The sequence below is a fragment of the Eumetopias jubatus genome, unplaced genomic scaffold (assembly GCF_037043125.1).
Source record: "Eumetopias jubatus isolate StellerSeaLion01/CBP00866 unplaced genomic scaffold, mEumJub1_p1.0 scaffold_5, whole genome shotgun sequence".
Taxonomy (NCBI): Eukaryota; Metazoa; Chordata; class Mammalia; order Carnivora; family Otariidae; genus Eumetopias; species Eumetopias jubatus.
This window is the reverse complement of record NW_028274811.1, coordinates 48619199-48636484: the sequence shown is the minus strand read 5'-3', so window position 1 is coordinate 48636484 and position 17286 is coordinate 48619199. Positions and strand designations below refer to the sequence as shown.

The following is a 17286-nucleotide window of genomic DNA, read 5'->3' as shown; positions in this document are numbered from 1 at the left end:
TTCCACTCCTTATTTCTACCTCCACTTCCAATCCCCAGGGGCTGTTTAAGTGTTCCTGTTATCAGTTTTGTTTTGTTTTTTTTTTTTTCCTGGAGATTAACCTCCTTAACTAAAAGTCATTTTTAAGACTTGGTTTGCAAAGCACTAGCAATATGTGAAATGATTTTGGATGATACTGAACGAAAATATTTAAAAATGTCAAAGTTACCTATTTAATGTGTAGTAGAAGAAATGTATAAACTAGATCAAACATAAATTCACAAATATATTGCTAAGGATGAGGCTAACATTAGTATTTAAGGAAAAAGTGTTGATATGAAGAAAAAAATTTTTTTTAAGATTTTATTTATTTATTTGACAGAGAGAGAGAGAGAGACAGCAAGAGAGGGAACACAAGCAGGGGGAGTGGGAGAGGGAGAAGCAGGCTTCCCGCCAAGCAGGGAGCCCGATGTGGGGCTCGATCCCAGAACTCTGGGATCGTGACCTGAGCTGAAGGCCGACGCTTAACAACTGAGCCATCCAGGCACCCCGATATGAAGAAAATTCTTAAGAAAAAAATAATTCAGGTGGTACATGGATACAGTAAAAATTGTAAAGGTGGTACCACATGGGTGCTTCACATGGGTACAAAATGAATTTTACCAGCAGAGTTAAGATCCCTTGCAAATGGCACTTTTTTGCCCCTCTTACACAGGTGCAAAGTAAGCATTGCCCTTGAAGCCCTGAAGATTTTAAGAGTTTGTGTGTTTTCACTGAGTTTGAAAAACACTGCTCTAAATATGCTTACTCTGATATTTCTTTTTTATAATAAAAATATTTATTTCCACATATTAAAGCTTGAGAATGACTGCACCAGAAAACATCATGACATAGTCAGATAATCTTACCTATAAAAAGAATGAATTTGGATTTCAGGCTGACTATTCTGTACAAGACAGACAAAAAATAAAAGAGTGGAGACATGGATGGACACAAGAACAAAACCACTACTAGCATAAGAATTCACAGACCAGACTTTTACTGGTAGAGAATAAGAGGAAGTGTGAAATGCTCTTAATGGGAATAGGGATAATAGACCAAGACCAATTATAGACTGTCACAGTAGATAAAAAGAGAAGTGTGATATTCTTTTGGATGAGCTGAATGTCCTGGATAAAGCCCAGCAGGACATGAGAATGTCAGACAGAACACAGAGAAATTCTTCACTGTGTAGGACTGGCCCAAACACTCTAGGATATCTGTCATCACTGCCCCCACTGATTAGATGCCAGTATCATCCCCCAATTATCGAGACAGCTAAAATATTCCTGGTGAAAAAGCATAGGCCTCCTCATGCTTAACGTCCTAGATTAGCTTAAATGTCATTGCCTTATTTAGTTAGGGACTTCTATATGCAAGGTAAAATCTCCTTTTCTTTTTTCCAATAGAGTTTACTAGTATATCTGCTCATCAGCATGTTCTGCTAAGTAAAGGCACAAGATTAGTAGGTAGAGGGGCAGGGGTATCAAAAGGGAGCCGGAGATTGAATGGATGCAAAGGGTGGAACAAGAGTGGGATACCTTCTTGCAGAGGTATGGTGCATCTGAGTGGGGGGGAGCGATGGCACTGAGTGATTTTGCAACTGGGGAGTAGGTTATACTGACCCTGTGGCTCCCTTTGCAATACCCGAGACACTCTCATTTACTATATAACCATGGGTTGGGATCTCTGAACAATGGATACTGGGTCCATAGTAGGACTGCCTACAGGGGGATCCTTCAGCGTCAGTCCACAAGAGGGGAAGTCACATGCATGGTTTGAAGGCTGCAGCCATAAAGTCAATTCAAGAAAATACGGTATGTTCCCTCACAACAAAACCATGATGTTCTTGTCTGAGGTATTCCTCCTCTGTCACCTCGACGACCCCCTCTCCACATAATGCTTGTAAACCATGGCCTTTTCCTTTCCTTGGTGTGCTGATTTTAGGTGGCCTGCAGATCCTGTTATGAAGCATATAGCACCTCCTTGAATAGACTTAGTGTTGGGGTACTGATGGGGGGACTCTGGGTCAGAAAGGATGTGGTGAGGTTGTCAGTCAATGAATGGGAAGGGTCTCACCTATCTAGAGGTCTTCCTCCTCAGACCTGCCTACATTGGTGTCCTTCTCATCTTCAAAGAGAAAAGCACTCTAATTAACTTGGGACACACCAGAACCTTCCCCAATCTCACAAGCAAGCTTAGACTCTCCCTTGTACAAACTTATCCTCCTTTTTCCCAAAGTGACTTCACCATTTTGTATTTTAACAAAAAATATACATGAGTCCCAATTTCTCCAGATTCTTGTTAACACTTGTTATTATCATTGTGATCGTAGCCATATTAGTGAGCGTGAAGTGATACCAGAGTTTTAATTTGCAGCTAATAACTAATGATGTTGAGCATTTTTCTATGAGCGTATTGGCCATTTTTTTTTTTTTTTTAATCTTCCCCGGAGAAGTTTCTATTCAAACTCTTTGCCCATTTTGAAATTGGGTTGTCTTTTTATTGTTGAGTTGTAAGAATTCTTCCTATACTTTGGAGACTAGGTCCTTGTCACATATGTATCTTATAAATATTTTCTTTCACTCTGTGAAAGTTGGTAATATCCTTTGTTGATAATATCCTTTGAAGCACACAAGTTTTTAACTTTGATAAAATCTCTGTTTTTTTTCCTTGGTTGTTTGTGCTTTAGTTGTCACATTTAAGATATAATTGCCCAGTGCAATTTCAAAAAATTTTACACCTATGTTTTCATCCGAGAGTTTTACAATTTTAGCTCTTACATTTAGGTCTTTGTTCCATTTTAATTAGTGTGTGTGTATGTGTGTGCGTGTGTGTATGTGTAAATAGTGTAAGGTAGTGGTGGTGTATAAATAGTGTAAGGTAGGGCTCCAAAGTCACCTTTGTGTGTGGATATCCAAACGCTACAGGGTTTTTATGTTCCTACCGAGAATAGTGGTATATAATTAGATTAAAAAAATAAGTGCTTCTCTATTTTCTGTATCTTTAGAACAACTTCCAGAGGTTTCAATTAAAAAAACCATTTTCATCAGTTAAATGGTTGTTTTGCTGGGATGAAGACTGAGCCTGTCATACCACCATTCCAGAAACCTCTTTACTATTTATTATCTTTAAATATTATTGACTTCCTTCTAAGAGAAGTTAGGTCTTTTTATACTATCTTCTTTCCTTTTAACATCTCAAGATTTTGTATCATATAATCATTTTTAGTTTCTTTGTTAACTATATTTATTAGTATGCTTTTATTGGTTAGGATGCTCTTGGTTGAAATTAACAAAAAATTTCCTCAACTGTATTAGTTAATTAGTAAAATTAATATTTAATGGAACAGGAAATCCAAAGGTAAGGTGGGCTTCAAAGATGACTAACTCAGTGGTTAGATAATGTTATCAAGACCCCATGTTCTTTTCTTTCCTCAATTCTGCCGTCCAAAATAAAGGCTTCATACCAAGCTGGTTCCCCGCTTACTCATAAGATGGTTGCCAATAACTATCCCTGTTACACACTTTGTTGTTTATGTCCAATGCGAAAGAGAATGGCTTTTCCATCTCATCTCTTCAGAGTAAAGACAAACTTTCTTCTCATCTCATTGGTCAGAACTGGACTACATGCTGATTTGTGAACCAATCACTGGCAAAGGGGATAGATTACCAAGGAGCCAAGGATGGGGTCTGCTACCCAGGAGCCACCTGGTCTATGTTGGGGTAGTTCAATCGTTGAATAAAACTCAGAGTTATATTAGAAAAGAAGAAGGATGTAATGGATACTAATTAGCAACCAATAGTGTCTACTATAACTTTTTTCTATCAGCTTTCAGCAATATATCTTTTATTTTTAAAAGACTTTATTTATTTATTTGAGAGAGAGAGCGAGTAAGCACAAGCCAGGGAAGAGGCAGAGGGAGAAGCAGGCTCCCCGCCAAACAGGGAGCCCAATGCAGGGCTCGATCCCAGCACCCTGGGATCATGACTTGAGCTGAAGGCAGAAGCTTAACCAGTTGAGCCACACAGGTGCTCCATCAACAGTATATCTTGATTTACATTTAAACAAAAAACAGATATCAATTCCTTCTACATATCCTTCCCACTTCCTCTTCCCAACTTTTAACATGTTAAGTATTTTATCAAGATCACATCTAATAGTGTTAAGTAACTTAAGCAAAATTGCCTATCTAGTGAATGTTATAGTTCCAGTTTAAAATCATTTTGATGAAGTGCAGTCTCTGGAATAAATCTGGGGGGAATCTAATTATTATCTCTATCCAATGAGCTACTATAACAGAATTATGTTACAACTAACCCCTTACTCATTCGCCAAAGGTCTTGAGTTCCTTTAGGAAATGATAGCTTTCCCACTCTGACCTTTGACAACTATCCCCTGGTTTGTCCACAATCTGAATGGTGACATTAAGTAACTGAGATGATTCATTCACTTAATAAATAACTGTCAGGGTTCAGTAAGATTAAGAGAATACTCTAAGACTGTAAACTAACTTCTCCAAAGAATCACCAAAAGCATTTGAAATCCGAAAAGGAAAAACAAATCTCATTTACAATAGCAACAACAAAAATACACAGGCAGAAAGCTAGTAAGAAATGTGCAGAGACTTTAGGAAGGAAATTGCAGAAATGTATTGAGAGGTGATATACCATAATAACAATCATTCAGTATTCTATCAATGTCAATTAAAGATATAAATTATCCCCACATAACTTATAATTTTAATTTACTTTTGAGTTATTAAAACATACACGATATAAAAGTTTTAAGAGTAAAGTAATGGGGGAAGTGCCTGGGTGGCTCAGTCAGTTAAGTGTCCAACTCTTGGTTTCGGCTCAGGTCGTTACCTCAGAGTTGTGAGATGGAGCCTCCCCCACTAAGAGCTCCATGCTCAGCTTGAACTCTGGTTGAGATTCTCTCTCTCCCTCTGCCCCTTTCCCCACTTGCACTCTCTCTAAAATAAATAAAATATTAAAAAAAGAGTAAAGTAATGGTATATGACAAGATAGAAATATGAATGGAAAAGAAGAGCTGCCAAGAAATACACTTTAGTGTATTTAGTGTATTGTACATTTTAGTAATTGTTACTATTACTTTTTAAAGAATGTCAATTCAATTAGAATAGGAAAAATGGCCTGTTCAACAAATGTTACCGGGATAAATGTCTACAAACATGAAAAAAAGCACTCCACTCTTAATCAAACCAGGCACCATACAAGATGTTAGATGGAGTTAAATGTGGGGATATGAGGACAAACTGGAAACCTAAAATAAATGTAGGTAAAGATAATGTTTATATTATTCTTTAGTGGATAAGGCCTTTTAATACCTAACTTTGAAATTAGAAATAATAAATACCAAGGTTGCTACATGAGATACATAGAAATATAAAAGTTCTGCACATTCATGAAACACAATAACATAACTAAAGTACAAATGACAAACAGGAAAATGATTTACCACCTATGACAAAAGCTGACACTAATTTTTTAAAAAATCTTTTTTTTAAGGGTTTTTATTTATTTACTTGAGAGAGAGATAGCAAGAGAGAGAGAAAGGGCACAGAGGGAGAGTGAGAGGGAGAAGCAGACTCCCTGCTGAGCAGAGAGCCCGATGCGGGGCTCGATCCGAGGACCTTGAGATCATGATCTGAGCTGAAGGCAGACGCTTAACCCACTGAGCCACCCAGGCACCCCTAAAAAATCTTCTTGTTAATAAACAAGAAAAAGATGAACAAACCATAAGAAAAATCAGCAAAGTTCAGGGTCAGAGATTTAAAAAGAAACAAAACAAAACAAAACGAAAATGCCCAGAGTGTAGAGAAAATAAGCCCTTGTACTGTAAGCCCTGCTTACAATAACTTTGGAGTATAATTTTGCAACATATACCTAGCTTTAAAACACACATGGCTTTAACTACCAGTTCTACCTCTGGAAATCCCTTGCAAAAAAATATTCAAGGATGTGTGCAAATATTTATCCTCATATGTCAGCAAATAGTAACAAATAAATAAATTAAATGTCCCATATAGTGGATAGCTTAAGTAGATCATGATATACATTGACAAGCGTTTTTAAGTAAAGCCAAGCAGGTTAAAAGCATTATATACAATGTAATCACATTTTTTTTCTGTAAGAAAAATAATTAGGCACACAAATATAAATCATTCTGGAAGGATACTCACTCAAGGTGGTCTTTAGATGTTAGGACTACAAAGGATTTTGAGTTTACAGTTTTATCTGGATGTTCTGATTTTTCTCTAATGAAACTGTATTACCTATATAGTTTAAAGTTATTTCTGTAAGAAAACTAGACCATAATGTTTTGGCTACTAGCAATGTCACTTTCCCAAATTCCTCAACTTTTATCAGAGAATACCAAAAGGCACAGTGTCAGGAAACCTGATACTGCATTTGCTCTGAGAATGTTTTTGAGGACACTGCCTACTCTGTTTCTCAGTATGCCCTAGAAGAGAAATCACATAAAAAATTCCTTTTCAAGTGCCAGAAAAATGTTCGCTTATTCTTAGGAAGTGGGATGTTTCTTTTAATGAATCACGAGAATCATTTAATTGTATACTTACTTTTATTTTTCCTTAAGCAGCAGAATGTTTAAAACCAAATACTTCATCTAATTATAGTTACTATGCACAGTCATATGGTTTATGTTTCTGCCCATCCACACTCACCTCCAGAATGTGGAGATAGCATTTTCCTCCCTAACATTTGGCACACTGTAGGGTACTCAATAAGTATTAGCTCTGCTTACTTCTATCATTCTTCTCTTTTCCTTAGCAATTCTCTATGTTCCACATTCATTAGTTTTTCTTCTCTCCATAATGCGTTTTAAATACTATGTTAATTGGGTGATGGACATTAAGGAAGGCACGTGATGTAATGAGCCCTGGGTGTTATACAAAACCAATGAATTATTGAACACTACATCTGAAACTAATGGTATACTGTAAGTTGGCTAATTGAATTTAAACAAAAAAAAAAGAAAAGAGTAAACACTATGTTATATTCCATCTTTACTGATACTCAGGTACACAGATCCTTGCCCCAATTTTACTTTTCATTCAAGAAAAGAGACCTTAAGAACCGTAAGGATGTTGAGAAGATGTGGAGTGTGGAGGAAAGGCATACAAGTTTTCGTCAGATATTTACAGATTTATTCTCAAAGATTCCAGAGGAGATAACAATGGCCAAAGAACAAGTAGCAATAAAAGGCAGATATGAGGAATAAATAATCAACAGGGCTGTTCAAATTTTAATGGAATGTCTTCGACACTGGAGATGTCCAAGTCAAGAGTGCTTAGAATATCTTAGAAAAGATGTCAGCACAAAGTAGGGTTTAGACATGAGACCCTCTCTTCATCTAGGATTCTATGATTTTCAACACAGTTCTCTGAATTGGGGAAGGACCATTTTATAAAGTGGAGAGTAATAAATTATCCTGCATATGATTTGCAATAATGTTCTCATAATAATTTATAATTTCTCATAATAATTTATAAAGTACTTTTAGAACTGGAACAAAGCAGTAGTCAGAATAATCAAGCAATTATATTAATGAAAGAGAAGAGTTACCTGTCTGGAAAAAGACTCTGGAAATAATTGTCCGACACAATGGGCAGGGAGTGCTTGCAGGATTGTCTTTGGCAAGAGTCCGTAAGCAGGGCTCACAGAAGATATGGTGGCAAGGGTAACACATGTATGGGTTGAAATAAACATCCAGACACACTGCACAGATGTAACTTTCCTTTTCTTCTGCATATTCATTGTCATCATCTGTACTCATCTCATTATTCAAAGTCTGCAAAACAGAAGCAAAAATAATTTTTCCTAGGTCAGTATGAGATTGGTTTCCTTGAGAAAGAGTGCCTTTGTATTTTGTTAAAATGAATAAAAATATTGAGGAGAAGCACATGATATCTGTTTCTGTGACATATTCAAAGTGACAGAAAGGCTACCTTGCAATGTGAGAAGAAACTCAAAACATACATGAAAAATCCAGAAGTCTTAGTTATTCTTTTTAGTATTTTTATATAACGCTAAATGCTAAAACATACCCAAACATATTGAAGCATACCCATATCTCTATTTAACCAGTACTAGTTAAGTATCAGGTATGCTAGTCCCAGGATTATAGATTCCCCATCTATCCCACTCCCAACCACAGCAAATAAAGTGATTGTCACAAGGTTATGGAGCCTTCTGTGGGCGTGAGCAGATGGGGAAAAGTGAGGGTAACAGGATATCATACTTCATCCTCATACCGTGCATGCCTTCTCTATACTTTGTCCCTTTGAGGACCTCAAGGCCAAGAAACGGCCAAAGCCTAACATACATCAGGAAGTAGACAAGGCAAAAAGACTTGCAGTAATTCTGGAATCAGCCTAGTAGCTGGAAAATAGGATGAGTCCCTTGCCCGCTCCCAAAAAGAATACTTAAGAAAGAGGTACTTAGGAAAGAGGCAGCTTAGATGTTAGCAGCATAGGGTCTGGTAAAAGAACTCCTGTAACTTAGCCTCACAGTTTCCCCAACTGTGAGGATGTTGCAAGCATGACATGAGGTAATCCACTAGATAACATGCATTCTGTGAAATCCCATATAACATAAACAAAGTTTAATACAGAGAGGATATGGAGTAAATGTCTCTCACCAACAGAAAGCTTGTGGCTATGATCTGAACAATAATAAAGAAAAATCTGCAGGAAAGACCACAAAATCCATAATTTTCACTCATTATTGATATATGAATATCTTCTCCTAAACTTCTAAGATATTTGCAAAGTGAAAGGCGTAAGTAAATAATTAGTACCGAATTGGGCATCCCAGATAAAAACATCTGTGGACCTAGATTCTGACTTACCTAAATTTTACTTCATAGTGCCAACTTATTCTGCTTGCATTAAACTCTCAGGACTGTGCCTTGAGATTTGAACTAATTAACCTTGAAGAAACCCATGGCATTAAATGATAATTTTTAGAACCTCTTAAAGCATTTTAAATTGTGACCCAAATATTTGTGCAGAATTTTATTTCTATGAAGTACTTTGTCTCTACATATACAACAAAAGTAACTAGATTTCAATAAAATACACATCAAAGAAATAAAATCTTTGTTATTTAAAAACACAATATTTTGAAAATAAACTTGATGTAAGTTTGAAAATAGAAAATGAGGTTGCAACTATTCATCTATTATTTAAGCTAAGTGAAGCAGCCCTTACCATAGAAATAACATACATAAAGACCTGTAGAATTCACTATGTTTTAAGGAGTTAAATAGGTTTAAGAGTTTTTATTAATTCAGAAAACTGCACACATCCGTTAATCAATATGGTTAAATAAGAAGACAACAAGTTACCTCAAGGACAGAATTCTACTGGGTTTTTCTCCAAATTGCAGAGATGTAGGGTTGTATAACAGAAAATTTGCTGTTGGATGGATAGTTACTTTTTTTCCAAGTTTTTATTTAAATTCCCCTTAGTTGGACAATTACATTTTAAAAATTAATTACTCATTAATGGATCACCGCCAACCTAGAAAGAGGTTTTTCATAGGTGTGTCTATGAACCCATCTTCATCTCCTCAGTATTTCAATTGTCATAGATGAAGACCCCAGAAATGGTTATCAGAAATGTGGGAAAGGGGACAGAAAAGAGAGCTGGTTAGTTAAGAATGAAAATCCTTTCTGGAACAAGGTATGCCGTTAGCAAATAATGTAGAAATGTAAACTACACTAAACCAGTTGACAGAGTCAAGATTGAAAAAGTCTCAATAGGTGGCTGGGCTGAAATCAAGATTAAATTTAACAGGGATACACATAAATTCCTAATCGAAGACTCCAAAATGGACTGCACATAGAGAGATGAATAAAATTTAGCTAAAGCAATTTATGTAAAGAAGAGTTAGGGATTTTAACTGACTTAACTAAGCTCAGTATATGATGTGGTTACTTATTAAGCAAATCTAACTTCAAACACAGGATAGGGTGGGTTTATGTGCCTCTCACTGTATAAATATCACAACACATTTGTAGTTACTTTGAGGAACACAGACAAACTAGAGTTATCCACAGAAACACTGAGGGCCATGGCAGCATGACTTCTGAAACCACCTCCTTGGAAGTACTGTTAAAAGATGGGCACCTGGGTGGCTCAGTTGGCTAAGCATCTGCCTTTGGCTAAGGTCATGATCCCAGGGTCCTGGGATGGAGTCCCACATTGGGCTCCTTGCTCAGAGGGGAGTCTGTTTCTCCCTCTACCTGCCCACCTTTGGTGGTAATCTCTCTCTCTCAAGTACTCTCTCTCAAATAAATAACTAAAATCTTTAATAAAAAAGATGGAGGGTATTCATTCTGAAAAATATTAAGAGGAGATGAGATAAACAAACAAATGTCTGCATGAGAGTGATCCTAATTTTCCTGTGTAGTTTTCGTGATTAGATCTAAAAACAAATAGATGTTAAGAGAAAAGAGATTATAAAAGAAATACCTATTTACAAACCAAAATGACATGCCTCTTACACAGTACATTTGTCATGGAACTAAACATTTATCTTGTGTTCCCCAAGAAATAAAAAATTGGGACTTAAAATAAGACAATTAAAGTTGTACACATTAGCTAATTTCCTCAACACAAAACCCCTATGAAGTAGATACTGTTACTATCATCATTTTCCAGAATAAAGAAAACTGAGAAACAGAGAGCTCACTCAGAAAAGGAGAAAAACTGCTAGTGGTGAAGCTGGGATTTCAATCCAGCCCCTATGGATCTGGAGCAGCACTCTTTTTCACTACCACATTCTTAAGTGACTTAAAGGACTTCGAAATGTCCTAGCAAATAATAAATGTTAACTGCTGATGATTATGATGTAGGTTAAAAGAAAAAAGACAAATTCAGGTAGGATCTACAGGGAAGTAAATGTTAAGGCATTGTTACTAAAATTAGCAGGTGAATATAATAGGTGCCCAATGTACAACTACTTTTGGCTCCAGAGGAATTATTCTACAAAGAACCAAACACGCAGTCTCTCAAACTCCTTTCTAGGGGCTTCCAGTCTCAGAAGAGGAAAAAGTAAACTGATAAATAAATATAAAGCAATGTTTCAAAAAAACCCCAGTAAAAACTAGCACAAAAATTAACAGACCATGAGTTGCTATTAGTAATAATGACAACAAAACAGCAGTGCTTTTAGCTTATTTACAATATTGTGATTACTGCTGCCTTATTCCTCCAACTTACTATTTTTTTATTATGTTATGTTAATCACCATACATTACCTCATTAGTTTTTTTTTAATTTTTTATTGTTATGTTAATCACCATATATTACATCATTAGTTTTTGATGCAGTGTTCCCTGATTCATTGTTTGCGTATAACACCCAGTGCTCCATACAGAAGGTGCCCTCAATACCCATCACCAGGCTAACCCATCCCCCACCCCCCTCCCCTCTAGAACCCTCAGTTATTTTTTAATAACTGATAGTAGGGCAGTGCATAAGAGCAAGACTCCAGAGCCTGTTTGGGATCTGCCACTGCTGGAGTCTCACTTTCCTCATTTGTAAGGTGGGGATATGAAAGTACATAACTCACAGTTGAGAGGATTAAAAGAGTTAATATATATAAAGCATTCAGAACAGTACCTGGAATGTGTCTGCTACTGTCATATTTAATAATATTCAAGACTTTTTTAAATGAATTTTATATTTACAGAAAAATTGTACAGAAAATACAAAGAATTCCCACATACCTCCTCCAATGTTTTTTTGAAACATTGCTTTATATTTATTTATCAGTTTACTTTTTCCTCTTCTGAGACTGGAAGCCCCTAGAAAGGAGTTTGAGAGACTGCGTGTTTGGTTCTTTGTAGAATAATTCCTCTGGAGCCAAAAGTAGTTGTACATTGGGCGCGCGCACACACACACACACACACACACACACACACACACACACACACCACGCACAGACATGCACGTGCACGTGCGCATACAGTTTCACCTTCTGTTACCATTATGGTACTTTTTTTTTTCAGTTAATTATGCAGTGTCTTTTTTTATTATTATGTTATGTTTAATCACCATACATTACATCATTAGTTTTTGATGTAGTGTTCCATGATTCATTGTTTGCACTGATACATTTTTAAGATTTTTTTTTTTTTTAATTTATTTGACAGAGAGAGACACAGTGAGAAAGGGAATACCAGCAGGGGGAGTGGGAGAGGGAGAAGCTGGCTCCCAGCTAAGCAGGGAGCCCAATGTGGGGTTTGATCCCAGGACCCTGAGATCATAACCTGAGCCGAAGGCAGATGCTTAATGACTGAGCCACCCAGGCGCCCCATCCATTATGGTACATTTTTAGAGTTGATAACCAATACTGATATATTACTATTAACTGAAGTCCTTAGTTTATTATTTTTATAATATATTATTATATGTGCTGCCAAAGTAAGCCCAAGTCCATAGTTTATTTTAGGGTTCAGTCTTGGTTTTGTACATTCTATGGGTTTTAACCAATGAATGTCATTTATCCACAACTACAGTATCACATAGAATAGTTTCACTGCCCTAAAAGCCCCATGCTCCCCCATTCATCCTTTTTACCTTTTCTCCAACCCCTGTCAACTACTGATCTCTGTATATAGTGTTCCTTTCCCAGAACATCATATAATAGGAATTACACAGGATGTAGCCTTTTCAGACTGGCTTCTTTCACTTAGCAATATGCATTTAAAGTTCTTCCTAATTGATCTTGAAGTCACTCCAGGTTTCTAATGAGAACTGCTCTTAATTCTACATCAGTTAATATCTTGGCCTTAAAAAAAAAAACAATAAATTTGCTTCATTTTCTAAATAAATGCAAATTACCTTCCACCCCCTAGATATTCCTGAAAGACTGTGGTCCACTGATAGCATGCTGTCTTATTTTCTGGCAGTGTTACATGTTTATTCTTTTCAAAAACATATTTTTATAATTCTAGTTCCTTTAAAAATATGCATTGAAATCAATATCATAAGTTAATTTTGCTTCAAATTATCTCCAAAGGAAGTAATAAATATAATTGAAATAGGTTAAAATTTGCACCTAATTTATTCCTGTGTGTGTGTGTGTGTGTGTGTGTGTGTGTGTATTCTACCACATACAGGGGAGAAAAAAGTCAAAAGCCAGGTTTTGCTAAGAATCTAAGAATGCCCTTGATGAAGCAGGAAAAAGATTAATTTTTATTAATTATCTTTTAATACTCCATGTGAGAGAAACAGGAATTACACAGAAAGCATTTCTGTTGCATATCGAAGCATAATGGTTATTTTAAGAAAAAGCGCCTTTGTTATTGTTTTAGTTGTGAGCTGAGCTAGCTGTTTTTCCCACAGAGTACCACTGTTATGTAATAAACAATGGCCAGGAAAACTCATTGTTCAGATCCAGTTATCTGACAGGCATTTTCACAAAAATGAACAAAGCAAATCTGTCACTTCAAGGGAAAAAACTGATAGTATTTGTTGCCAAATAAAATGATAAAATTTGGGCTTTCAAGCAAAAATCAAAATTTTAGAAAACTTCTATATGTTTATAGCTTCCCAATACTTACAGACTTTTCTGAAAAGATGATATTAACAGTTTTTTGATATTGCTTAGTGAACTATGACAACATTTAGAAGAGTGGTAAAATTCAGTGAGACAATAGTTTCCAAATGTCTAATGCATGATATTACAAAATGATGCATAAGTAAATGAAGCACTCAAAGTGTAAAAACGACCAATGGTTTTTAATATAACAGAGTATTTAAAGTTCACATCATGTGTCAGATTCCATATTGCAACTAGCCTTTAATAATCTAGCACTTGTCAAGTTTTGGTGTAATATCAAAGACATGTATCCAAAATCATCTTGAAAAGCTATTATAATACAGTTCCCTTTTCTGACTATGTGTCTGGCTGGATTTTCTTCATATGCTTCAATCAAAACAACAAATGGCAACAGGTTGTATGCAGAAGCAGATATGAGAATACATATGTTGTTTATGAGGCCAAATATTAAAGATTTTTTTTTATTTATTCATGAGAGACAGAGACAGAGGGAGAGAGAGAGGCAGAGGGAGAAGCAGACTCCCTGCTGAGCAGGGAGCCCGATGCGGGACTCGATCCCAGGACCCTGGGATCATGACCTGAGCCGAAGGCAGACGCTTAACCATCTGAGCCACCCAGGCGCCCCTACGAGGCCAAATATTAAAGAGATTTGTAAAAATTTAAACAAATGCCATTCTTCTCAGTTTTTTTCAACTATTTTTCATAATATATGTTATGATTCCATGTAATGGTTTATTATTATCTGTGTATGAATTAATAAATCTTTAAAAATGTTTCTCAGTTTTGCTTTATAACATGGTAAATATTTATAATCCATATACACAAAAGTTCTTTGGGGTTCTCAATAACTTTAAGATTTTAAAGGGATCTTGAGTCCAAAAAGTATGACAACAAATACAGTAGGAGGTAGAAAGCAGAGGTGATTTGGGCCATAGGCCTGTGTTAGATACTGTATTGAAACATGTAAGTTTTTAGTGAATTGGCAACATTGACAATAATCTCATCTTACTAAGCAAGATAATTTAGGGAAAAAATATAATGCGGGGTCTGAAGGATGGTCAGTTCTCTTCTTTCTGGGATCTAAAGAAATAAAAGCTCTAAGAAGTACAAAAAGAATGGCAGCATACTGTAGGGACGGAGAGAGGAAGAGAGTATGGAGCCCTTGCTTCAGATAGCCACAACTAGATGGACCCCAGTATCAAGAGAAAAGTCCATCAGCTTCATATTTACGATTCTATTAGATGACAAATAACTTCATTTTTTTATTTTTACCTTTTTAAATATTTTATTTATTGGGAGAAAATGAGAGAGAGCGCACGCACACACGCAGTGGGAGGAGCAGAGGGAGAGGGACAAGCAGACTCCGTGGAGTGGAGACGGTGCAGCCCAGCGCAGGGCTCATCTCACCGCCCTGCGGCCATGCCCTGAGCTGAAGCCAAGAGCTGGATGCTCAGCCGCCTGAGCCGCCCAGGAGCCTTGATAAATAGTATCATTTAAAATGAAAAGCAAGAGCTACTAGAATACTCTGAGGTGGCCTCTAAAGCATCAAGGAAAGATGAGATGATCTTTGATGGAGTTTTAGTTATACTTTCTACATTACAATTATTTGATAATTGGCAATTCATATGGGGTTGCCTAATACAAATATTCACTTAATTAGAACACCTCATTAACAAGCTATTCTAGACAGACTGAAAATTACTTTATCTGAATTGTTTTTTATGGAACTTTGTAAAACAGAAATATACCTTTAGATTAGAGTTAATTCTAGGATCTATGTCAAAATTATCTAGATGTCCTGGCTTGAGTGCTTGTTTTACTTAAAAAAAAAAAATGCAAAATAACATCCCAAGGTCTAAAGTGATCAGTAGTTAGGACCTACAAAAGAAGAAACACACCAAATCCCTACAACCTGTGGTAAAGGAAAAACAGAATTCGTGGGGTCTCGAATACTGGGGCTGTTGTAATCCAAATTTTGAGCGGAAATTTCCCAATATTTATTCCTGTAATTCACCAGCATACCCATAGAAAGGAAGAGACTAAATGAAGACTCCACATACCTCTAAGAGGTGACCAATGACGGCTCAGAATATTTTTCCCCACTCACCATCATAACTTCTCTGTATGTTTGCAGGTTAATACAATACTATTACCCAAGCCATCAGATACAGAGTTATTCAGAAACCATTTATTCATTATGTTACTTCATAAATAAAATCCCTTCAGGGCTCCACTCTATATGCTGATGAAACTAGATATATGTATAAAATAGAAAATTCCAAAGAAGTGCATACGGTACTTTTCCCTATACTGGCCATTGGAAGACATATTTATCCCATTAAAAGCTCTGGGGAATGCAACTTTGTGCCGCTTATTTGCTCTCTTAATAAATATGAATATTAAACCAAATGATAATCAATTTACTTATGAAACAAAAAATCAAGTTAAATGAAATAAAAAACTAAGGAAATAGTCTTTGCATTGAAAGAACTGAAAATGACCCACATTCACAGTAAACAATTGCAAATGCTCAGGCTAGACTTTATAAATTTCCCCCAGATTACTTAGGTTTGGAGACTAAATGCAATGAATTAGAATGGAAACCCTTCTTCAGCAAAATTGAAAGAATATATTTCTGCTGTTTCTGGCTCTCTTTAGAGTACATATGAGCTCTAAAATTTACTGTTTTTATGGAAAAACTTATGACTTTTGCTTTATATAAGTTGTATTGCTCACCACCCCCATTTTTGGCATTTTAAATAAAATGTTTGCAATATTTTGTAGTGCTGGTCACTTTTTGAGAGTATATTCCGTTTTTAGTTTGAAAACCAAGGATGTGATAGCAGTTATTTTAAAAATACATGTTCTGCACAAGTTATTAGATCTTTATAAAATGATAAATGATGCAGTATATATTCTGTGCATATTTTTGTGGAAGCATTTAAATTTAATAATCACATACACTAAAAAAATTACTATCCTGTCTGAAATTAAAGGAAGAGTGTTTTGCTATGTAACATTTCTAACACATTGGTAATTCTGGAAAGTTTTCACCTCATTTGCAAAGTCTTCTGCCATGTTTACTTAAGGGAAGAAAAATGCAAATTCCAGGTCATTGGTTGGCTCCAAAAAGGAAAATATCAAGATATTGTATCTTTATTTATGCTTATAGTTGGTAATACACAACCACATAGTTAAAAGGCACTAGTTACCATGTTCTTAAAGACTACAAAATGCAATCATTATTCTATGGAACACATTTTACTTTGTCTCAATGTTGGTGAGAGGAGAGGGAGAGAGAATGAACTTCCCTTTGTCTTTTCTGGCTTCACTGTAACGGTCTGGCTGCTTTATTTACCTTTTTCTTTAAGTGTGTCTTGTGTACAATTTCTGCCTATTACTGACATTTTTTGCCATATAATTCACGTACCCTAAAATTCACCATTTTAAAGTGCACAATTCAGGGGCTTTGGTATATTCATAAGGTTGTGCAGCCATTACCACCACCGAATATCAGAAAATTTTCCTCACTCCAAAAAGAAACTGCATACCCATTATCAGTCACTTCCCATTTCCCTCTCCCCTTCTCCTGGTGCCCCACCCTTGGCAACCACAAACCTACTTTCTGTCTCTATAGATTTGCCTATTC

The 17286-nt window shown here is 36.0% G+C and overlaps 1 protein-coding gene across 2 annotated transcripts in view; it reads right to left on the bottom strand.

Annotated features, from left to right (window-relative positions):
• The window catches only part of RNF180 (ring finger protein 180), a 155689-nt gene that overhangs the window by 39828 nt on the left and 98575 nt on the right, over positions 1–17286 (bottom strand). For both annotated transcript variants that reach the window (XM_028123879.1, XM_088023641.1), the window contains one exon: positions 7629–7854. In XM_028123879.1, coding sequence (XP_027979680.1) covers positions 7629–7854 — 226 coding nt within the window. The remainder of the gene's footprint in view (positions 1–7628; positions 7855–17286) is intronic.